The sequence below is a fragment of the Aegilops tauschii genome, chromosome 6, assembly GCF_002575655.3.
Source record: "Aegilops tauschii subsp. strangulata cultivar AL8/78 chromosome 6, Aet v6.0, whole genome shotgun sequence".
Taxonomy (NCBI): Eukaryota; Viridiplantae; Streptophyta; class Magnoliopsida; order Poales; family Poaceae; genus Aegilops; species Aegilops tauschii.
Genome location: NC_053040.3, coordinates 411,835,732 through 411,859,524, shown reverse-complemented (window position 1 = coordinate 411,859,524; position 23,793 = coordinate 411,835,732). Strand labels below are relative to the sequence as shown.

Sequence of the window (23,793 nt, the reverse complement as noted above, 5' to 3'; positions counted from 1 at the left end):
GGGGGATGCCAGAAGTCGGATTCCAGTGATCGGAACTGTCACTTGTGATGTCTTCAAACATGATGCGCAAGTTCTCTTCATTGCGAAGTCCATGCTTCCTGAACTCGTAACAACCTGGAATGTCCTATAAATATACAACGAAGATAGCATTTGTTAACAACAACTAATGAGAAGAAAGATATGGTATGCACAACATGAGGATGAAAACACACTATCTTTGCCTTCTTCCACCACTCCGCATCTTGTTTGACAGTTTTACGCTCTATGTCCCATCCCGCTCCTGTCTCCTTCAACTTAAGTTTCTTGAATATGCTGTATTCACTTCTCAGTTTGTCCCATTTATTCTTCAATTGGTCATTGATGTACTCCAGCCCTGTTATTAGTTTGAATTCCCTCCCCACCTCATCATATGCATTGGAGGTCAAGTGAGTATTTGGCCTATTTCCAGCTCTCACTTGTTTGACAAACAACTCGGTGATAATCCTTGTATTCTCAATGTTCCATTCAACAACCATGTTGGACAATTCTATATAGAAGTTCATGTCACTGTGTGTGCTAAAAAAGATTGTATGCACTCATTTATAAATCTGTACAGCGACTACTTCCTCTAAAAAGATTGTATGCTCTCATATAAATCTAAACCTCATCCATGTCATCTGAATTTATGAACATGAAAAAACAGTGTGGGAGACTACCAAAACTATGTCATCTGAACATATTTAAAACGGTAGAAGGACTACCTCAACTATGTCATATAGAAATCGGTACATGGGACATCCAAAAATATGAACCAAAGGGACCCATCTGGCCATCCTAAAATCTGAACCAAATGGCCTCATCTGCACATCCTAAACTATGAACCAAATGGTTTGACTGCATGTAACATGAACTGAATGGAGATGGGGAGGGGTTGTGCATACGCACAAGCTCACCTTGAGCTTCTAGAGCGGCGCCGACGGGGCAGAGGAGCAAGGCCGATGATCTTAGGCGGTGCCGGCTGCTGACAGGTTGGGGTGGCGAGACAGAGGAAGGACTCGCGGTGTCGGGGAAGGGGCGGCCGGACGAGTTGGCCGGCGGCGGCCGGGTCGCCGGACAAGTTGGCTGGCGGCGGCGGGATGGCCTCGTCCGTCGCTGGCGGCTAGGGTTGACGAGCGGGTGAGGACGGAGGAGATTGGGGATCAGGCTAATAGGCTTTCTATTGAAGAGGTAAGCAACTTCGCGGTGGCAAGTTTGTGTAAATACCCCGAACTCCAGTTTTCTCAATTCCTGGGATCGGCAAAGCTGCGGCTCCACGTTTTTGTGCATGGACGACGGGTAGATCCGAGAAGCCAGCTTCCTGGAGCCACACCATTCGGGCCAGCTCCGCTCGCGGATTCGCTGAATCTGGGAGCTGGCGAGCTGCCGAACAGGCCCTTAGAATATTTCTGAAACTCCAAAACTTCTGAAAAATTAGGACAACCTAAGAAATTTGTATATAAATCTTTTGCAAAAAGAATTGGTATTTTATCACGCTTCTGTTAAAAATGAAAATTATTTTCATGAGCGCAAAAGTTTCTATTTTTAGCAAGATCAAATCAACTATCACCCAAGAAGATCCTAAAGGCTTTGCTTGGCGAAACACTAATTAAAACACAAAAAACACAATCATAGTAGTAGCATAATTGTGCAAACACTCAAGAACAGAAAGCAAAAGACAAAAATAAATTTTATTTATTGGGTTGCCTCCCAACAAGCGCTATTGTTTTACGCCCCTAGCTAGTCATAAAGCACGAATCTAAGTGTTGTCATCCTTGTTGTCCAACTCTTTAATCACACACTTAGAATTCTTCAAAGATTTAGCATATACATTTTCAACAACAATACTTCTAGGAACAAGGTTGAGGAATTCATTTTTGCCGATAGGATCTCTTATTATTTCAACGAAATCCGGGTAAAAACTAATCATCTTAAGATCTTCTTTGTTGCTATTGGAAGTTGCACCCTTGTTCTTAGTAACTTGAGTAATTTTGCTAATTTTTACGGGAGTTTTTCAATAGTTTTAGCGGAAGCAAAAACCGTGCTTAAATTACTAAGGATTTCTTCCAGTTTATCAATCCGAGACGGACTTTCTTCAATTCTTTCATGAATTACGGTGCCCTTTTCTTTTAACAACTTAAAAACTTCTCCCGCTTTTGACCCAATTTTAGTAGCAAAATTATGCATCTTTTTATCCAAGTTTTCCATATGTTCTTCGGTAAGCATTTTCTTTTCAATAGCATCTAATCTTTCCATAACATGCTCAAGAGTCAAAGTTGTTTCATTAATCGTAAGAGGTGGCGAGCCTACTAAATTTCCCATAGCATTAAAAGCATCAAGAGTAGGACACATCAAGAAATTTCCACCGGTAATCGTATCAAGGACAAATCTATACCAAGTGGTGATGCCCACATAAAATCAGTGAAGAAGAACAATGGTAGATTGCTTACGGATAGATCTATTATGAGCGTTGCAAATCCTATACCAAGCATCTTTTAAATTCTCCCCTCCCCTTTGTTTAAAGTTAAGAACCTCGTTCTCGGGAGTGCACGCAATAGAGAAAGAACTATCCATAAGGACAAAAGTGGCAAACAAGATTGCACACAAAAACAGATCCAGCAAGAAAACAACGAACAAAAAAGAGGGTGGATAAACGGCAAATTTTTGTGAAGTAGGGGAGAGGAAAACAAGAGGCAAATGGCAAATAATGTAAATTGTAAGGAGATGAGATTTGTGATTAGGAACCTGGTAGATGTTGAAGATGTCTCCCTGGCAACGGTGCCAGAAATTGGCACGTGGCCCGGAGACTATCTTGATGCGATCCTCCCCGGCAACGGCGCCAGAAATTCCTTTTGATGTCTGCTATAACTACGTCGGTATTTTCCCAAAGAGGAAGGGATGATGCAGCACAACAACGGTAGGTATTTCCCTCAGTGATGAGATCAAGGTTATCGAACCAGTAGGAGAACCACGCAACACTACGTGAACGACACCTGCACACAAATAACAAATACTCGCAACCCGACATATTAAAGGGGTTGTCAATCCCTTTCGGGCAACGGTGCCAGAAATTGGCAAGGAGATGAGATAGAAATATGATAGATTGGATAAATAGATCTCGCGGGAACGCGAGATAAAATAAATAAGAATAAATTGCAGCAAGGTATTTTTGGGTTTTTGGAAATTTAGATCTGAAAATAAACACAAATGAAAATAGATCTCAAAGGAAAATATAATAAGGAAGAGACCCCGGGGCCATAGGTTTCACTAGTGGCTTCTCTCGAGTAGAATAGGAAACCGTGGGTAAACAAATTACTGTTGGGCAATTGATAGAACTTCAAACAATCATGATGATATCCAGGCAATGATCATTATATAGGCATCACGTCTAAGATTAGTAGACCGACTCCTGCCTGCATCTACTACTATTACTTCACACATCGACCGTTGTCCAGCATGCATCTAGTGTATTAAGTTCATGAAAAAACGGAGTAATGCAATAAGAACGATGACATGGTGTAGACAAGATCTATTTATGTAGAAATAGATCCCATCTTGTTATCCTTAATAGCAACGATACATACGTGTCGGTTCCCCTTCTGTCACTGGGATCAAGCACCGTAAGATCGAACCCATCACAAAGCACCTCTTCCCATTGCAAGATAAATAGATCAAGTTGGCCGAACAAAACCCAAATATCGGAGAAGAAATATGAGGCTATAAGCAATCATGCATATAAGAGATCAAAGAAGACTCAAATAACTTTCATGGATAAAAAGATAGATCTGATCATAAACTCAAAGTTCATCGGATCCCAACAAACACACCGCAAAAAGAGTTACATCATATGGATCTCCAAGAGACCATTGAATTGAGAAGCAAAAGAGAGAGAGGAAGCCATCTAGATACCAACTACGGACCCGTAGGTCTACAAAGAACTACTCACGCATCATCGAAGAGGCACCAATGGACATGATGAACCCCTCCGTGATGGTGTCTAGATTGGATCTGGTGGTTCTGGAACTTGCGGCGGCTGGAATTGATTTTCGTCGACTCCCCTACGGTTTCTGGAATATTGGGGTATTTTTCGAGCAAAGAGGCGGTTCGGGAGGCCACCGAGGTGGGCACAACCCACCAGGACTGGTGCAAGCATCTCGGAGCTGGAATATATGCTTTGATAAAGTGATCAAAGCATATGGTTTTATACAGACTTGTGGTGAAGCCTGTATTTACAAGAAAGTGAGTGGGAGCACTACAACATTTCTGATAAGTATATGTGAATGACATATTGTTGATCAGAAATAATGTAGAATTTTCTGGAAAGCATAAAGGAGTGTTTGAAAGGGGTTTTTCAAAGAAAGACCTTGATGAAGCTGCTTACATATTAAGCATCAAGATCTATAGAGATAGATCAAGACACTTGATATATTTTCAATGAGTACATACCTTGACAAGATTTTGAAGTAGTTCAAAATGGAACAGTCAAAGAATGAGTTCTTGCCTATGTTGCAAGGTGTGAAGTTGAGTAAAGACTCAAAACCCGACCACGACAGAAAATAGAAAGAGAATGAAAAGTCATTCCCTATGCCTCAGCCATAGGTTCTATAAAGTATGCCATGCTGTGTACCAGACCTATTGTGTACCTTGCCATGAGTTTAGCAAGGGGGTGCGATATTGATCCAGGAGTGGATCACTTGATAGCGGTCAAAATTATCCTTAGATGACTAAGGAGATATTTCTCAGTTATGGAGGTGATAAAGAGTTCGTCGTAAAGAGTTACATCGATTCAAGCTTTGACACCGATATGGATGACTCTAAGTCTCTATCTAGATACATATTGAAAGTGGGAGCGATTAGCTAGAGTAGCTCCGTGGAGAGCATTGTAGACATAGAAAATTTGCAAAATACATACGGCTCTGAATGTGGCAGACCCGTTGACTAAACTTCTCTCACAAGCAAAACATGATTACTCTTTGGGTGTTAATCACATAGCGATGTGAACTAGATTATTAACTCTAGTAAACCCCTTGGGTATTAGTCACATGGAGAAGTGAACTAATCACATAAAGATGTGAACTATTGGTGTGAAATCACATGACGATGTGAACTAGATTATTGACTGTAGTGCAAGTGGGAGACTGAAGGAAATATGCCCTAGAGGCAATAATAAAGTTGTTATTTATATTTCCTTATATCATGATAAATGTTTATTATTCATGCTAGAATTGTATTAACCGGAAACTTAGTACATGTGTGAATACATAGACAAACAGAGTGTCCCTAGTATGCCTCTACTTGACTAGCTCGTTAATCAAAGATGGTTAAGTTTCCTAGCCATAGACATGTGTTGTCATTTGATGAACGGGGTCACATCATTAGAGAATGATGTGATGGACAAGACCCATCCATTAGCTTAGCATAACGATCGTTTAGTTTTATTGCTATTGCTTTCTTCATGACTTATACATGTTCCTCAGACTATGAGATTATGCAACTCCTGAATACCGGAGGAACACTTTGTGTGCTATCAAACGTCACAACGTAACTGGGTGATTATAAAGATGCTCTACACGTGTCTCCAATGGTGTTTGTTGAGTTGGCATAGATCGAGATTAGGATTTGTCACTCCGTGTATCGAAGAGGTATCTCTGGGCCCTCTCGGTAATGATCATCAATATAAGACTTGCAAGCAATGTGACTAATGAGTTAGTTGCGGGATGACGCATTATGAAACGAGTAAAGAGACTTGCCGGTAACGAGATTAAACTAGGTATGAAGATACCGACGATCGAATCTCGGCCAAGTAACATACCGATGACAAAGGGAACAACGTATGTTGTTATGCGGTTCGACCGATAAAGATCTTCGTAGAATATGTGGGAGCCAATATGGGCATCCAGGTTCCGCTATTGGTTATTGACCAGAGAAGTATCTCGGTCATGTCTACATAGTTCTTGAACCCGTAGGGTCCGCACGCTTAACGTTCGTTGACGATATAGTATTATATGAGTTATGTATGTTGGTGACCGAATGTTATTCGGAGTCCCTGATGAGATCATGGACATGACGAGGAGCTCCGGAATGGTCCGGATATAAAGATTGATATATGGGATAATAGTGTTTGGTCTCCGGAAGGGTTCCGGAATTCACCGGAAGGGGTTCCGGATGTCTCCCGAAATGTTTGGGTACGAGAACACATTATTTGGGCCAAAGGGGAAGGCCCACGAGGCATTTGGAAAGTGCAAAAGGAAGTTTTGCGGAGACCAGAGGCTAGACGCCAGGAACCCTGGCGTCTAGGGGGTAGACGCCGGGAACCCTGGCGTCTAGCCCTGGAGTCCGAGTAGGACTCTTGCCTTTCGGGAAAAACCGACTTTGAGGAGGCTTTTACTCCAAGTTTCGACCCCAGGGCTCAACATATAAATAGAGGGGCAGGGCTAGCACCAAAGACACATCAAGAAACACCAAGCCGTGTGCCGGCAACCCCGTCCCCTCTAGTTTATCCTCCGTCATAAGTTATCGTAGTGCTTAGGTGAAGGCCTGCGAAGATTGTTCTTCACCAACACCGTAACCACGCCGTCATGCCGTCGGAACTCATCTACTACTTCGCCCCTCTTGCTGGATCAAGAAGGCGAGGACGTCATCGAGCTGAACGTGTGCTGAATGCGGAGGTGCCGTACGTTCGGTACTTGATCGGGACGGATCGTGAAGGTGTACGACTACATCAACCGCGTTGATAAACGCTTCCGCTTTCGGTCTACGAGGGTACGTAGACACACTCTCCCCTCTCGTTGTTATGCATCTCCTAGATAGATCTTGCGTGATCGCAGGATTTTTTTTGAAATACTGCGTTCCCCAACAGTTAGTACCAAAAAATGATATAAAATGACTATAAAATGATTGCAAAACATCCAAGAATGGTAATATAACAACATGAAACAATCAAAAATTATAGATACGTTGGAGACGTATTAATATCCAGGGCTGGGGTCTTGAGTTCAAGTTCTGACTTTCAAAATGTATCTAAAAATTGTTTTTGCCCCCTCTGTGTCCATAGATAGGCCTCTTGAGACTTGAGCCATACTCTGAATCTATTCACGTGTTGACTTTCGTGTTACACATGAGAGGGGGTGTTGAAGTGTATGTATGGATTGCCTGGCCCTTTTCATGAGTTCAAATTTTTGTTGTGTTGGCTTGTGCATAAAGCTTAACACATTTTACGGTATTCTTTGTGCTTTCTTGGTCATCAAACAGTGTGAGAACTGCTTCACTTGCTTTCTTTCCTTAGCACACACTTAGATAGTAGGCTTAGGTCTGCTAAGAGTTCATCGAACTCCTATGAAAAACACGATCACCTGCTAGTGGAAGACTTTCTGCGTCTAGTCAATCTACACAGAGTGAATCGGTTCGTAAGGAACCCTTGAAAGGGTTGTCGTCCGGTGGCATGAGGTGTGGGCACACACACCCCATGGCTCGTGCTATTTCTTTGGACTTCGAAATCTAAATCTATTATATCTTTTGAACTAGAAGTTCAGTCATTGATCTTTTCTTTCATGGGCTCTGTAAATTCTTCATACCATTTTCAAAATACAAAACTCTAAAAATGATTGAAGCACAATAACTACGCCAATTACTATTTTAGGGCAAGGCATTGCCATGTCGGGTCTTTAACTGAAGTGCATCAATCCATGACACTAGTGCCTGCTCTGCAATCTCAGTGGTTAATGATGCATATTCGGTTCCTTGTGACGAGTTCTTTAAACTTCACGAAGTTTCACATCAGTGACGAAACTAGACATCATCTGCTGGGGGGGGGGGGGGGGGGGGACGTAAAATACAAGTGTTTAGGAGGGAGGCACAAAAGTTGGTTCCATGTGGTGTGTGTGTGTGTGGGGGGGGGGGGGGGCTGTACATACTCCCTCCGTCTTTGAAAGAGTGTACTTCCAACTTTGTTGAAGAGTCAATTTTTTTTATGTTTGACCGAATACATCAATATTTATGACATCAAATTTGTAGCATTAGATTCATGATAAAATATATTTTCATCATATAAACATCGATATATTTTTGCACAAACTCGGTCAAACTTTGAGATAGTTTGACTCTTCAACAAAATACAAAGGAATAAGGTAGCGTACTACTACTCCTTAGAGCATGCATTATGTGACGTGTAGACGTCTAGTTACTTGTACGTTGTACCGGCTTATGCCACATCACAAGCCGACGGACGGATATTGCCCACTCCAATTCTTCCCCGTGCAGCCCCGGCACCCACCATAGGTTGCAAGGGGTGGTACGTACGTGCTCTGCCACTACTGGGCTGGCTAAACAACTCACATGCTTTCCATTGAACTTTGGCGAGTGGCATCGGTAAGCTCGTTAACCACTCCATCGGCGTGCAGTATTATTACTCGCCTTTCGCTCCGTGCATGCGCGTGGTGCGTTGTGCGACAACAGGCAGCAGGCATGCCGTCTACTAGGAGAAGGATCGGACCACGAAATGGTTACAAGAAGATAAACATAGCCGGTGCGTATCGTTCGTTATCTTAACAGAATAGCCGTCGCGAATAAAGAATTCAGGCGAACCTATCTTCGTGTCCCGAAATGCATGGGTGCGGCGGCTGGATTACGATCATTGACCACGACCCGCACCTACCATCGCGCCATGCATGCATGAATCCATATTGAATAAGAAATTGAAAGGAAAAATCGCAACGCGATTGGACCAAGTTCCCCGTACCCCGTACTTGCTCGGACAATTAGCGGAACAGGCTACATGCTCTCTGTCTCAAAATAAGTGTCTCGCTAATAGTATAGTCAACAATCCGATTTCATGTTACATATAGTGAATCCAATAGCCAAAATGTATAGTAGCTATAGTTGCTAAGTAGTACTACTTTATTAATGCATGATCCACCGTATATCCTTACAATGTTTCTTGGAGCCCGTGTTGTAATCGGCTGTTAATTTACAGCCCGCTTCCCTTCTCCCTTCTCTTCTCTCTCATCCCACGAAGGTTAAGGCACTTATTTTGGGATGGAAGGAGTGCATCTAAGAGCAACTCTAGCAGACCCTGCAAAAACTTGACCCACAAAACACGTTTGCAGTTTCACGAAGATCGCGTTTGCGGGTCGAAAACTAGCGCGGCGGAACAGATACTTAAAACAAACTGTAAAACTGGAATAAAGAGCTCCTTTCTCTAGTCCGGCCGTTGCCGCCCTTCCTCCAGCCGACCGCGCCCCGTCGCCCGCAGGCCATGCCCCGTCGCCCGTTGGTCGCGCCCCATCACCGCGCCGGTCGCGCCCAGCCTCGCCGGCCACGCCCCGTCGCCTCCATCGTCCGCGCCCAGCCATGCCGGCCACGCCCCGTCGCCTCCGTCGTCCGCGCCTTGCTCTATTGCCAGGCGAGCCGTGCCCCTTTGCCTGCCGCGTCGGGAGGATTCCGGCGGCCAGGCTGAGGTCATGGGAGGCCACGATGATGTCGAGCTCGTCCAATTCGAACCGGCGGCGATCGATTGCGGCGTGTAGCGGCCTTTTCCGATGTGCGGTGATGAATTCCGGCGAGTTTAGGGCGGATTCCGGCAAACTCCGTGGCGGCGTGTTTGCTCCGACGAGGTTTGACCGAAATACGGTGCCTCCTATATTCGGATTTCCAACCTCCAAAGATAAGGGTTTCGGGTGTGCATTTGCGGTGGCCCTTAAAAATTTTACGAGTTGGACTAGTTTTACGGTTTCTGTTCTGGACACTTTTTTCGCCCAAAACTGTAAAACGCAAATTTTTTACGGGTTTGACCACTTATGCGGGGTCTGCTAGAGATGCTCTAAGTTAGTGCATTCATGAGATTTTGCATTGAGATTCATGCCATTCTTTTCTTTTTATATGCCATGTTTTTTGAATGAGACATAGCCACATCCTTAGTGAAAAGGTGGTGTCTCGGAGGTGCATCATTTTGATGCTCGGGCTCATGAAGTCTTTGTTCTGTTCACGCAAAAAAAGGTCATTTCTCTGAAACATTCAAAAATCATGATCCAAAGTTTCAAAAAATTCTAAAAAAATTCATATGTACCTACATGCGTGTAAAATTTCATACGAAAATATATTGATTTGCGAGGTACACACACAAAAAATCATTGGTTTTATATAGTGAACCAAAACACGTCAACTTTTTTCTTATTTTACAGAGTATTTAACATGTTGGTTTGATCAACATATCTGAGAGCATCTACAGTCGGACTTGGCAACCCCCCCCCCCCCCCCCCCCCAAACACCCCCAAACGCCGCGGATGCGTCCGACCTGCTGGACAGCCACACACCTCAAATGTGAATCCTCAAATCCATGCATGTGGATCATATAGCACAAAATGACCATTTTTCGACAGTTCAACAATACGAGAAAGCAAAATAAATCATAGTTCAACAATCCTGACATGCCAAAATAAAATTCAAATCCGAGCATGACAGATCACTAGCTGGCCGGATCACTCGCCGGGCACCATCCAGACCGCCTGCTCCGGAGCCAACCTTGCCTCTTGCTCTGTAGCCATGTTTGTCGGCGGCGAGGATGGAGGAGCAAGGATGGATGATAGCAACGGCTCAGACGCGGGAAATGATTGACGAAGGCGGAGGAGGGCGGTGGGTTTGGTCTACATGGAGGATTTGATGCAATTTGTAATGGGGTCCGACTGTCTGGTCTGACGTTATGGACGCGCCCCGGCCTTCCCATATTCGCCCTGTATTTGGGTTGGATATGGCCATATGGGAGGGTGCAGGTCAGCCCGGGCGTTTAGGACTGGTACAAGGAGCCTGTCTTGATTTTTTTTTACCGATCAATGACCGAGCGTCTGTCTGGACGTTTGAGGGCGGTTTGTAGCGCCCGACTGTAGATGCTCCGAGTCCTTTTTCAAGAGAAAAGTTATGTGGAAAATAGTAAGAAAAGTAGCACAAACGCTGACCAACGTAGTCGGCCGGGTGGCCTCTTGATCCCGTGACAAGCACGTGACCCGTATGGCTCTATAAACGACCCTCCAACCTTCCCTGTCAATCGCGCAACCAGTTACTAGCGAGAGATATTCATCGATAGATAAGCTCCTTGGTCTACTCCATACGTTCCATTCCCTCCCTCGAGCTAGGTCCGAGCCTTCACTTCGACCATGGCCTCGTCCTCCGCGCTGATAGCGCTCCTTGTGGTCCTTGGCTGCGCTGCGGCGGCCTCCGCGGCCACGTTCACCGTCGGAGATGGGCAAGGCTGGACGACCGGCGCCAATTACGCCACCTGGGCCAGTGGCAAGACCTTCGCGGTTGGAGACAAGCTCGGTGAGTCCTCAGCACTCGTATTTCTACACAATGATTTTAGATGATAGAGCAGCTAGCTGATGATGGCTAGGTGGTGCACCCTCAGTAACTACACTGATCGTGGCCTAATATTTTCGTCTCTCTGTTTTCTCAGTGTTCAACTACGCCAGCCAGGCCCACACAGTGACCGAAGTCACCAAGAGCGAGTACGACGCCTGCTCCAGCAACGCCAACGGTGACAACAGCGGCGCCACCACCATGACCCTCAAAGCCGGCGCGAACTACTACATCTGCACCATCGGCACCCACTGCGCCGCCGGCATGAAGCTCGCCGTCACCGCCGGCGACTCCAGTTCCGGTTCCGGTACCCCCGCGGCGGGGACGCCACCTACCACCCCGTCCGGGTCCGGCGGCCACCGCATGGAGGTCGGCCCCGTTCTCGCGGCCACCGCTGGCGTCCTCCTCAAGCTCGCCCTCTTCTGATCCGCCGATGATTCGATGTTGGAAAGTTTCGTCGATCGTTCTATGTTTGATTCTGACGGCCACGCACACGCTAGTTTGTACCGGAGAGTGGTTGCCTGTGCTTCCTGATGTGATATGATTGGTTGGTTTCGTAGTAGTTGGCGTGAGTGACTTGTATGGATTATTATCTCGATGTATCTATCTAGTACAGTAGTACTCGTAGTAATAGGGCTCCTCCATATGAGTGTGGTTAAATAAGTTTGGATTCTGTCAATGCTGAGGTTTAATCGTTCTCACTTTCAAGAAAAATGCAGATTTTTTTCTTTGCAAATGAGGATAACCCTAGATTCGGCATCAAATCGAATGATGCACACAACCATATATTATTAAAATATCCAGCAACCGAACAATCGCGATGATAGCTCCACCAATTAACCATTGACTCTAATAAAAGACAGAAACAAACAAAAAATACACAGCTCCTAGACTAAGCCTTCAAGAAAAAATGCCGCACGTGCGTCGATGATGACGAGTTTTGATCCACCATCTTTAACAAGGACACAACCATGCATGTGTCGGCATAGCCGATTGTGCAAACTCATCGTTGAAGCCGTCTCTACCTTCATCCCTTGACCGGCGACCGACGCCTCATTTATACACACGCACGCTTATTTCTATGAGCACCTTTAAAAGACCAGGCCGATTAATTTTAAAAAGAACACTCATGTCAAGTATATGACTTAAACCCATTGAGTTGATTCTACCACAAGAAACCTAATCGTCTGAGCAACGCTCAATGTGCAATTGTTCTTGCATTTCCTTCTTATACCTAGTTTTGGTCATGGGTGAGAGTGATGCATGTGGGCGGTTAGGCAGGCTATGGTCGTAAGACTGTGACTAGATTGACGGAACTAAAGAATGGAATTATGAGAAGACAACAAGATCGGACGGCGGGATCGGTTTGGTTAGGATGGCTACGTGTCATCACAAGTTCCAACGTGTGGACATATTTTGCAACATCTTCCGAGAAAACAAGGCCGAAAAGGAGAGATGGACGATAGTTTGGAGTGCACAAATTGTTGATGAGTTACTTTTTTGCGATAGGAGTGGAGTGGTTGGCACTAACTATATACGATCGTTAGAGATTCAACGGCGAGAGTAGCAAGTCCTTTTCGGTGTTTCCGTTCAGAATTCTGCAGGACAAAAGTTTCCAGAGTCAACACCTGCTCCGGCCGGCCGTGCGAATCCTGCGGTTAGTATAATCCGTGCGAATACTACGTAGCTAGGTTGGCCTAAATTCTTTTTCTTGAGAAGAACTGATGAGGTGAACTCTCTTGAAAAAAGAGGCAAGTAGTTTTTGTCAAAGGGCGACGATTTTTTCTTAAGAACTGTTGAAGGACGCTGCTACACGGCAGTCGACCGATCCTAGCCCCGGATCGGTTCCCTTCTGAGCCGTTTGATCATCAAACGGTAGACTTACTATCGTTCCTCTACACGGAAGTCACACACGCACGCAACCGCCTCCTCCCAACCTCATCTTCCGCAATGCTTGCGCTGCGCTCCCTGAGCCGCCCTCGTCGATCACTTCCCTGGAGCACTGCTCTCACTTGACTCACACCTCGCAGCACTTGGCACCGACTTCGCTCGCTGATCGTTGCACCCTGCCACTATCGCTCATAGCAACCAGCCACGGACTCACATGATCAGCAATCACACCAAAATCTCTCAAAGTCTGCCTTATCCATAACAATTGAGTGCAACAGCTACTGCAGCAATATATCCGACTTCGACGGCGGAGGTTGATACGAAGTTTTGTTCTTCGTGGCCCAACTAACAAATGATCTTTCAAGGAATTGACATGTTCCGGAGGTTGACTTCCTATCTCCATTGTTGAGTATCGTGGTTATTAAAAAAGTTAGGATAGCGTAGGATATTATTCTACCTTGCCTTAACTTTAAGCAAATCATGTACTCACTATATATATGTCCACGACGCTTAAGCAATAAAACGAACTATTCCACCAATCCTCTCTCTCCCTTCTAACATGGTATCAGTTTTCGGATTCTAAACCCTAGCCGCCGTCGCTTCCGCACCCGCGCGTCGCCCCCGGGACGGTCGACCTCCATGATCGCCGCCGGGGGCCGCGCCGCCCGTACCTAGGGTTCGTCCGCCGGTCGTGTTGACCGGCTGCCCTAAAGAGTCTTTTTCCTGATCCGTTGATCGGGATTTTTCTCTCTCGTCGATCGATTGGTCGCTGATTGATTGATCGGTGTTATTTCTCTTTGATTTGCCGATCTAAGATTGGATTGCGTCGCCCATCGCCGTCCTCGTCTACAGTGCGCCTCTACTCCGACCTGATAGCCACTACACCGGCCTGTTCTCCCCATGGCTTTATCGCGGCATGCGGCCTCCTTCGCCTGCATCACCACGACCGAAGCTAGGAGCGCATCAGGTGCGGCCACTGTTTGCATCGTCCGCAGGCGTGTCCATCGGCGCGGCGTGGCCACTCTGCGTGGGTTGCTCGGGCGCCTGAATTGACCCATCGGTCCACGTCACATCCAGGGCACTTGAGCATCACGTGCATGTCTTGATCGCATGTCAATGCATCCCATGCGAGTTTATACTAGCACACATGCATGATGTCTGATTCAGCTCTCGTGCACAGCTCGTGTCCCGCTCCTGCCACGTCTGGTCTGCTCTTCTCGATATCGCCCGTCGCGCTTGCGGTCTGATCAACCGTCTGCATGGGCCTCTGCAGGTCCTATAAAGATTGTTCCGAGTACAACGCGTCCTTTCACCGATCGAGCATCGGACTACCGCTGCACCGCCCCGTCGGGTTGCAGGGTCGCCGCCCTGTGGTTCTTCTGTCGGCTGCATTGACCTGCGTCACCGCTGTGTCGCTCCTTCGGGCCGTAGTGCCGCGGCCCGCGGTCTATCGCCGTCCCGAGGCCATCCGCTCCAGGTCGTCCCTGTGGCTGCATCGACCCTCGCGCCGCCCCTGCGTCGCCCCGTCGGGCGTAGCGAGCGTGGCACGTGGTACACGCCGCGGTCCCGAGACCGTTCCCGCGATTGCACCGACCCGGTTCCGCCGCTGCGCCGCCCCTTCGGGCCGTAGCGCCGCGGTCCCCGCCGCCACCCCGAGGTCTTCTCGCCGTCGCCCCGACCTGCCTGCCGCCGCTGCATCGCCCCATCGGGCCGTAGCGCTGCGGCCCGCGGTCCACCGCCGTCCCCGCGCGTCGACTTCCCGTGGTATGCGCCGCGCCGCCTCCCTTGGCGCAAGAACGCCACCGTCCGCGCCGGTCTTCGTCACGCTGTTGGGTTCCTCGCCCACTTCGAGCACCGCCGCCGCGCTACTAACCTAGCCGGCGCCGCCGCCGCTCTTCTTCGACCGCCGCCGCCGCTACCCCCGTAGCCGCCGCCGCTCGTCCACCTCCTTCGTCTTCGTCCAGCACCAGCCCGTCGCCAGCGTTGCCGTCATCTACCCCGACCACTTCGTCTACTCCGACAACCGCAAGCAACATCGGCCCCGCGCCGATTGGCGTCGCAACCGTCGTCGAGTTCTTCTCTGCTGGCCTCTCCGACTTCTCTGACATGGCGTACAGCTCTTGCAGGTCCCAGTCTATGCATGCCCGGTGCTGGCAACACCGATGCGTGCCTTCGTCTACGACGTGTCCCCGGTCCTGGCAAGCCTGGTGCGGTGCTTCGTCAACTTCGTCTTCGTCCGTCTTCGCATGTCTGGTGTTGGCAACACCGGCGCGTGCCTTCGTCTACGATGTTTCCCTGGGTTTGGCACACCCGATGCGACGCCTCATCAACACCGTCTTCTTTCCGGCGCACCACTCCTTCGACACTACTGCGCCCATGACTAACTCAGCGCCTCCTTGCGCCCGCGGCTCCACGGCGACTTCCTCGACACCGGCCACCCCGACTCGACATCGACCACCGCATTCTTCGCACGACTACCTCGACCACGGCTACACCACCCTACACTCTCGGCTACCTCGACATCGGCACAAAGGGCTATCATCCGCTTGAGCAACTCGTCGGCTTCCTCTCGAGTCAACGCGTCCGCGACGCGACACCGTCCACGATGCTCCCGATAGGACTGCGGGGCGATGTCAGTCCGTCGGCTGCTATTCTCTCCAGTCTGACCGTCCGCGTCGCTCCTGTTGTTCGCAACGCGACTGCGGGGGGATGTTAGAGATATATTTGGGTTACATATGTTTGGTAGTCTAGGATTTGTAATCCATCTCCTACCTTATCTATAGGAGAGGCGTCTTGCCCTCCAAGCCTTGTACTCAATATATACTCGCCCTCGAGGCTCAATAATACATCCATCATATTCCGTAACAATCCCTCTCTCTCCCTTCTAACATCCATGATCTGAATCCAAATGTCCAACGAAATCAAAGGAGGCATCCTTAGGGTACCAAAGCCCAAAGTTTGGCGTATGAAATGAAAGCCGGGAATTCAAAATCACACCAAGACTGCCTCCTTACGAAATCAAAGGAGGCATCCCGAATATCCAACAATCACACCAAAATCTTTCGATTTCGTGAAAGACTAGAAATGAACTAACGCAATCATACCAAGCTCTCCAGGGGCTTGCTTTAAACTATATAATGCCTTGTGAAGTTTAGACATTTTCGGGGTTACGCTGATCCTCAAAAACCGGTGGTTGTGCTACATATACCTCCTCATTAATTGGTGATCTAGTTTCATCTTCCAGATGAAATGGCGCAGTTCACTTCTTAGCTCTTGGGTGAGTGTCTCCACCTTCCGATGGATCGACACCCTTCATGCCAGGGCGAGGGGCATGGAGCCCCTTCGAAGATGGAGGAGGGTGTCACTATGTGAGACAGAGCCATGAAGATGACGAGAGTGTCTATTCACCTGCCGATTGTTCCTTCCGTCAAGGCCCTGCTGTGTCGTAGTTTGTTCACATTGCAGAGCTTCATCGACTCCGAGCTGCTTGTTCCTTTACATATCTTTGTTTGTAGTTTCTGGAGCATGTTAGATGTTTCCAGAACACTTTGTATATTTTCACTATTTTCTGGTCTTATTTGTGTAAGATGTGAGTTGTAATCTCCTGGCAGATTTTTGGCTTTGTTTATTCAAAGTAGGGCTCCTTTCGAGCCTTCTCTCTAGGAAAATGCTACACTTACGGAAAACAATTACATATATGATTGAGTTTAGTTAGTTTGTTGCCTAAATATCTCCATTTGCATCCCTTCACACATTCTGGACTCAAGAGATTAATACTGATGGAGACGAATGCAACTGGCGTGGAGAAGCATCTTCCCGCCATGGTCCCAGCGAGGAGATTACGGATTTCTGATCTGCCTATTTCCTAGTGCCTACTACCTCCCTTGATGTCCTCTCTAGTATGACATGCTCATGTAGTGATACCAGCCCACGTAGGCCGTAAAGAGTGTGCATGGAGACAAGGAGTGCAAATGCAACCCAGTCAAGTGCAATACATAGACAAGTACACGACCTGATCATACACAAGGAGCACAACAATGCAAAATTGCGCATCTACCATTTCCAACCTTGGCTTCGCCTGCCCCTAATATCGAAGGGGTCAGGAATGGAGAAACGTTCAGCTTCTTTGACGGGACTAGCTTCCCTGTATAATTCCATCGCCTCCTTCAAGACTTTGTCCTGCGACAAGGACTGCACTCTTTTCTTACCTGAAGGGTGAGTAGAGAGGTAGTTTTCCAATTCTGAATTTCTTGAGAGCTTTCCTAGCTTCTCTTCGACCGCAATGGCTATGTGTGGATCGAAACCAGCTGCAGCAAGTAGCAGCATTCCAATGTGATCTGCCTCTATCTCCATCCTACAAAGGTAACATGTAACACCATGAGAACTCCTAACATGAGGCATAGTTGCACATATTTGATACTACATTGACAAGGTGAGAACTGTACAACACGCAGCTCTCATAGTTTTATTTTTTGAAGAGTAAGGTAACGCCTCCCATGGATGATACATTGAATCTAGTACTCTACCATATAAGCAACAGTATTGTGTTGGGCTAACTCTGCCATATTAGAACCACGGTCATAGAAGGGAAAGTAATGGTCTCAATTCCTGTGAAGATGCTAAGTGCAAGGACTTGCTCACGCAATTTCTTTGGGTGTCTACAAATTTTCATGAGGGAAGCACAAGTGTTGTGTCATGTATTAATAAAGAAACAAGTTTTTTTACACAGGGGCACAAAAAATTTTGTTGAATAAAAATTGACATCAACATAAACGGCACTAACATGACCATGTGGAAACAAAAATATGTTTCTTTCTTTCTAATGTTCACGATTTTATTGCCCATCCTTAGAATTCTACTGGTAATAAACCTATCGTCGGTTATGTCTAAGAATCTACATCTATACAAATTTCATTACACAGAATTGTTTGTGATGCACGGCTATAACAAGGAAATCTGGAATTTAGACTACCTGATGGACTCTATCAAACATGGTCATGATTTAAGAATAGCAATTCTTACCTGTCCATTACATAGAAATAATTCTCTGTTTTTTTAGACAATCGCATAGTATGGAGTGAAATAACAACAATATCTTTTGCGGATTAGCTAATTCTAATCCAGATGGGAATTAACAAAGTCTCATCTAACTGTTGTGCCATTTGACTTTACGCAAAGATCCATGCCGATTTTGTTTTCTTTCTTCTTTTTCATACTAATGTCATTTAGATGAGACATAGTTAATTCTCATATACTCCCTCCATTCCCAAATATAAGATATTTTGAATATTTCAATGTGGACTATATACGAACTGAAATAAGTGAACAAACACATTAAAATGTGTCTATATACATTCGATTCACACAAAAAAAACTATAATATCTTATATTTGTGAACGGAGGGAGTAGATGAGAGCTAGACATACCCAGATACCCTATCTTTTGAGCAATTAGCACTAAAAGAACAGAAAATCACTAGTCCTAGGCCAATTACTTAACACTAGATTTATCACACTCTCATTGAGAAATTAATGCATCAAGGGTCAAAGCAATTTCTACCATTTCAATAACATTTGCAACTTAATTATCACACATGCAGAATGTAGATCACCGTGAACAATGTAAAATGCAGAAGTGATGAATACATGTCTTACTTTCGTGAGAAGGGCAGCGTGAATAGTAATTTCGATACACCCCTCATGAAGTCTGGACTGTCCCGCCCCATGACAAGTCGTTGCACAGCATAAGAACACAAGCTCTTGGTGATCGCCTCGGCCGAGTGCCTCGCAATAATGTGTCCGACCTGCGCAAAAAATCACCGGTTTCAGTTTGATGGGTTCACTGTAAATTGTAAACCCTCCCAAGATTGCATAGTATGCAGAGGCCGTGTCTGGTTTGCCCTAAGTACGGCTGTATAGCCTTGATGGGATGATTGAATTGGATTAATATTAAAAAAATCCTTTGTCGAAAAATAAATAAATAAATAAGATCTTGTTACCACCTCATGCCCTAGCACAGAGGCGATCTCGGCATCGGTTTTGAAGTAGTCGAGCAATCCAGTGTAGACCACGATCTTGCCTGGGACGCACATCGCGTTGACCTGCCTATCTTCCACGACGATCACCTCCCAATCGAGCCCGTCGAGATGCCTCGTCATCGCCTGCTTCCCGTAGTTCCTGGCCATGAACCTGTCATTCAGCAGCTCCCCGGCTGGATCGACGGGCGCAACTCCAAGGGTGCGTCGGGCGGCGCGGACGATCTCCGAGGTAATGCGCCTGACGCGCACGCTCTCGTAGTGTTCCGCGGGTAGGATCATGCCGGCTTTCTCCTTCTTGAGATCGTCGAACGCGCGCCCGCCGAGCCACCGCTCGATCCGGGGAGAGAGGAACACGAGGTGGGTGCGGTTGGTGTACGGCACGGTCTCGAGGTTGTGGTAGTAGGCGGCGATCGCCGCGGCGCCAGGGGCGAGAACCCGCGCGGCCAACTTCCGCCAGTCGTGGTACCAGGGCTCCCCGCCGCGGCCTCGGGTGAAGTGGATGAGCTCCGGGCGCTGCGGACATTGGCTTGGGGTAGTGGCCGAGCGCGAGACCGCAGGCAAGCGCCGCCGGTAGGCGCGGTAGGACCTAGTGGCCGTGCGCAGCGGCGGCTGTGGTGGTCGGACTTGGACCCCCGGCTTGCAGCGCACGATGAGCCGGAAGATGGCGGAGCCCGATTTCTTCAAAATTTGGTTCATGTTCGCTTTATTTCCCTCGTAGACGCCGGATTGATCGGAGAAGGGAGGTAGTAGCTAGCTAGCGGCGCCGGTGCGCAATAGGGGGCGCATCTGCCGCTCGCCGTCGCCGGGCGCTTACGTGTTTCTTTAGCGGGCTTACGCAGTTCGTAAAGCCCTTTGCCATGGGTTACGTACGATTTGGCCTTATAGCCTTGTCAATCAAGCCTGCGAGTTTCCCGTTAATAACGGGAGCAACTAATTAACAAGCGCTCCTTCGGAAGCCTCACAATAATCAGTGCCACTTGGCGCTCTCAGCCATTCACTACGTGTCGCGCTTTGAGCGCTATCTCCGGATTTTGTTTTTTCTTTTATTTTTCCGCATGCGTTTTCGACTTTTTTAACAGTTTTTTTTAGTTTTTTTGACGTTTTGGTTTTCACCAGTCTTCCCTAGCTTTTCGATAAAAAAAAGTTTTTTTGCGTAAAAAAACACTTTTTTTCTTTCATAAGAGTCACGGTTTTGCTTTCGCGAGAGGCACGGTTGTGCTTTCGTGAGAGTCACGGCCGTGCCTCTCAGAAAGGGAAAAACGCGCTTTCTGTTTTTTCCTTTCACGAGAGTCACGGTTTTGCTTTCGCGAGAGGCACAGTTGTGTTTTCGCGAGAGTCACGGCTCTGCCTCTCGGAACGGAAAAAAATGTGTTTTCTGTTTTTTTCACGAGAGTGACGGTTTTGCTTCCGCGGGAGTCACGGCCGTGCCTCTCGGAAACAGGAAAAAAATGCGTTTTCTGTTTTTTTTTCGCGAGAGTGACGGTTTTGCTTCCGCGAGAGGCACGGTTGTGCTTTCGCGAGAGGCCGTGCCTCTCTAAAACAAAAAAAACGTGTTTTCTGTTTTTTCTTTCGCGAGAGTCACGGTTTTGCTTCCGCGAGAGGCACGGTTGTGCTTTCGCGAGAGTCACGGCCGTGCCTCTCGGAAAGGGAAAAACGTGTTTTTTGTTTTTTTTGTTTCGCGAGAGTCACGGTTTTGCTTTCGCGAGAGGCACAGTTGTGCTTTCGCGAGAGTCACGGCCGTGCCTCTCGGAAACCGAAAAAATGCTTCTTTTTTTTTGCGAGAGTGACGGTTTTGCTTCCGCGAGAGGCACGGTTGTGCTTTCGCGAGAGTCACGGCCGTGCCTCTCTAAAACAAAAAAAACGTGTTTTCTGTTTTTTCGCGAGGGTCACGGTTTTGCTTTCGCAAGAGGCACGGTTGTGTTTTCGCGAGAGTGATGGCCGTGCCTCCTTGGAAACAAAAATAAAAGCGTTTTCTCTTTTTCTTCTTTTCTTTCGTGAGAGGCACGGTTTTGCTTCCGCGAGAGGCACGGGCTTGCCTCTTTTGGAAAGGAAAAAAACCCGTGCTTCCGGTTAGGTTTTTCGTTCGTTTTTTTCTGAAAAAAAGTTCGCTAAAATCTATCAACATGTAATCTAATTTTGAAAATCCCGACGCAAGGAATCCAACAGTGTAAGCTGTTCAAGATTTAAATGCACATTTTAAAAGATAAAATATTTTGAATAAACGGATCTACGAACGAAGAAAAAACTCTCAGGTTGCGACAAGTGGCGCACATGCAGCGCGCCATTTGTTGCAACCTGGGAAAGTTAGAGTGATCTTGGCAACGAATACTCGTTAACTAAGTGATTTCGGTTAATGACTCATGTTTTCACTCCGATCAGTCGAAGGGAAAATCCTATACGACGCTAATTGCGGCAGAGTGCTGCTGAATCGCGTAGGCAGCAAGCTAGCGATGTCATAATGGGCCGGCCCGTTTTAGCGGTAGCAGTGTACACAAGGTTTCAGTTTTGGAACCATTCAGAAGGTTCCTTTGTCTAAAAAATAAAAGATCTAGATGGTTCATGTCTGAACCGTTTTCTTTCTCAGTTGTTTCTTTACTGGTTTTCCTTCTCTTTTAACTTTGTTTAATTTTTTTACAAATTTCAGAAACGTTGATGATTTTATGAAAATATTCATGTTTTAAAAAATTCTCATGTTTCTAAAAATGTTTGGGTTTTCAAAAGATATTCCAGTTTTAAAAAAACTTGTTAACAAATTCAAATAAATGTTCCAAATATTCAAATATGTTCCTGTTTTAAAAAATTGTTTAGAAATCACAATAATGTTCATGTTTTATTAACAGTTCACGTTTCCAAAAAGTGTTCAAAACTAAAATTGTTTGTGTTTTCAAAAAAAGTTTGAAAATTTCAAGAATGTTCACGTTTTCAGAATTATAAAGATTGTTTCTGTTTCCATTATTTTGCTCACAATTAAGAAAACGTGTTCCAAAAAAAAGGTCACGGTTTCAAAATATGTTCACAATTTTAAAAATTTATCACCTATCCATTTGACTATCTTTTGGGAATGCTTCCGGAAATATCTGTTAAGCTTGAAGAAAGTACACTCCACTACTGCACTCACTGACAATCAATGGTCACCCTTGAGCACATTGTTGACACATTCAATCATGTTGCTCATCATGTCGTCGTATTTCTAACCTCCTTAATCATGCCCGCGTGCCCACTTGTGTTTCTCGTCCATATTCCTTTTTAAGAATTCTTTTCCCCCTTTGTTCAGTGCTAGGTATAGTTTTTCGTAGCGAGATTGGAATGCATCGGTGGTGAAGGTCATGCAAACATGGATTAGATCTTGGCTGAACTCCTTGCTCTTACATGCCTAGTAAAAGTTTGCCACGAAATGCCTCATGCGCCGTCGGTGGTGAAGCTTTGAAAGACGTGGAATAACAATGTCCATTGCCTTGAGTATGCCATGGAGCCGGTCTGATCTGATGTATACCTCCTTATCTACATTCACCTTGTTCCTCACATGCCTCATGAACCACTCTCAGTTGTCTTGGTGCTCCGAAGGCACCAAAGAAAATGCCACTACCAACAAATTTGTTGTTATTGGATGAGTGCGTCATTGCTATCATTATTGTGCCATTGTATTTGTCGGTCTAGGAAGTGTCATCTATAAAAAATGACCGACAATACTTAAATGGCCCAATGCATTGCCCATAACTCCAAAAGGCACTGTGGAACACTCCAATATCGCCCTGAACCACATGGTACATGTCCGAGTTCCTATGTGTAATCGCTCCGGACAACCTCGAGAGGCGATTGTATTCTTCTTCATAATCACCATAAAAATAGCATTTGCATTGGCCTTCCAGGTCTTTCCATACTTGACTTCATATCCATAATGTCTTTTCCCCGTACGCATGAGAAACTCCACCTTGACGGCTGGATCACATGCTATTTCTTTCATCAATTTGTACTCGAGATACTCAAACATGAGTCGACGGTGTCCCTTACAGCGGCCTAATTCCGATGGCGGTGGGCAGTTGTGAGTGACTACACAACTTTGTAACACCCTTTGCCCAGTTTCGTAAATTATGCTTCGCGGACCTTCTATGGGCTTCCTTCTTTGTTACATTCACGGTTTAATACACTTTTTGGTTGGAGTGGCCACCAATATATGACCTATGGTTCCTAATGGCAGTCACTCAGCCGCACCTTGAACTCCTCCAAGCACACAAACTTCACGCATTTCTTCAAATAAGCATTCTCGTCCTCGTTCTTCGGCCTTGGGTCGCCTAGTTCCGAGCAGGGTGTCGGCTCAATCGCCGCCATTCTCATGCCACCATCAACTATGGCCTTATGGGCAAGGCTAAGATCACGAAACAAGGAAGTTTATTTTTCCTTACCCGTCAACTCGAATAAGATTTGGTTTTCTTTCTATGTGAATCCATCATCGTCCAATTCTTCCTCCAACCCTCGTCACCCGAGTGATACCCATACATATACCT

General features: G+C 46.4%; 2 protein-coding genes across 2 annotated transcripts; one reads left to right on the top strand and one right to left on the bottom strand.

The window, feature by feature from the left end:
- The first annotated feature begins 11,028 nt into the window (after window positions 1-11,028).
- On the top strand, window positions 11,029-12,040 carry LOC109755628 (blue copper protein). Its single transcript, XM_020314525.4, has 2 exons — window positions 11,029-11,325; window positions 11,459-12,040. Exons 1-2 carry the CDS (start codon window positions 11,163-11,165, stop codon window positions 11,785-11,787), a joined length of 492 nt encoding a protein of 163 aa, XP_020170114.1. The 5' UTR covers window positions 11,029-11,162; the 3' UTR covers window positions 11,788-12,040.
- Window positions 12,041-17,304: 5,264 nt separating this feature from the next.
- Window positions 17,305-19,984, bottom strand: LOC109755614 (mitochondrial metalloendopeptidase OMA1-like). The gene is made up of 3 exons (XM_020314511.1): window positions 19,253-19,984; window positions 18,906-19,054; window positions 17,305-17,605 (listed from the first exon to the last, which is right to left on the bottom strand). The coding sequence occupies exons 1-3, from the start codon at window positions 19,982-19,984 to the stop codon at window positions 17,305-17,307; spliced, it is 1,182 nt and encodes a 393-aa protein (XP_020170100.1).
- Window positions 19,985-23,793: the final 3,809 nt, after the last annotated feature.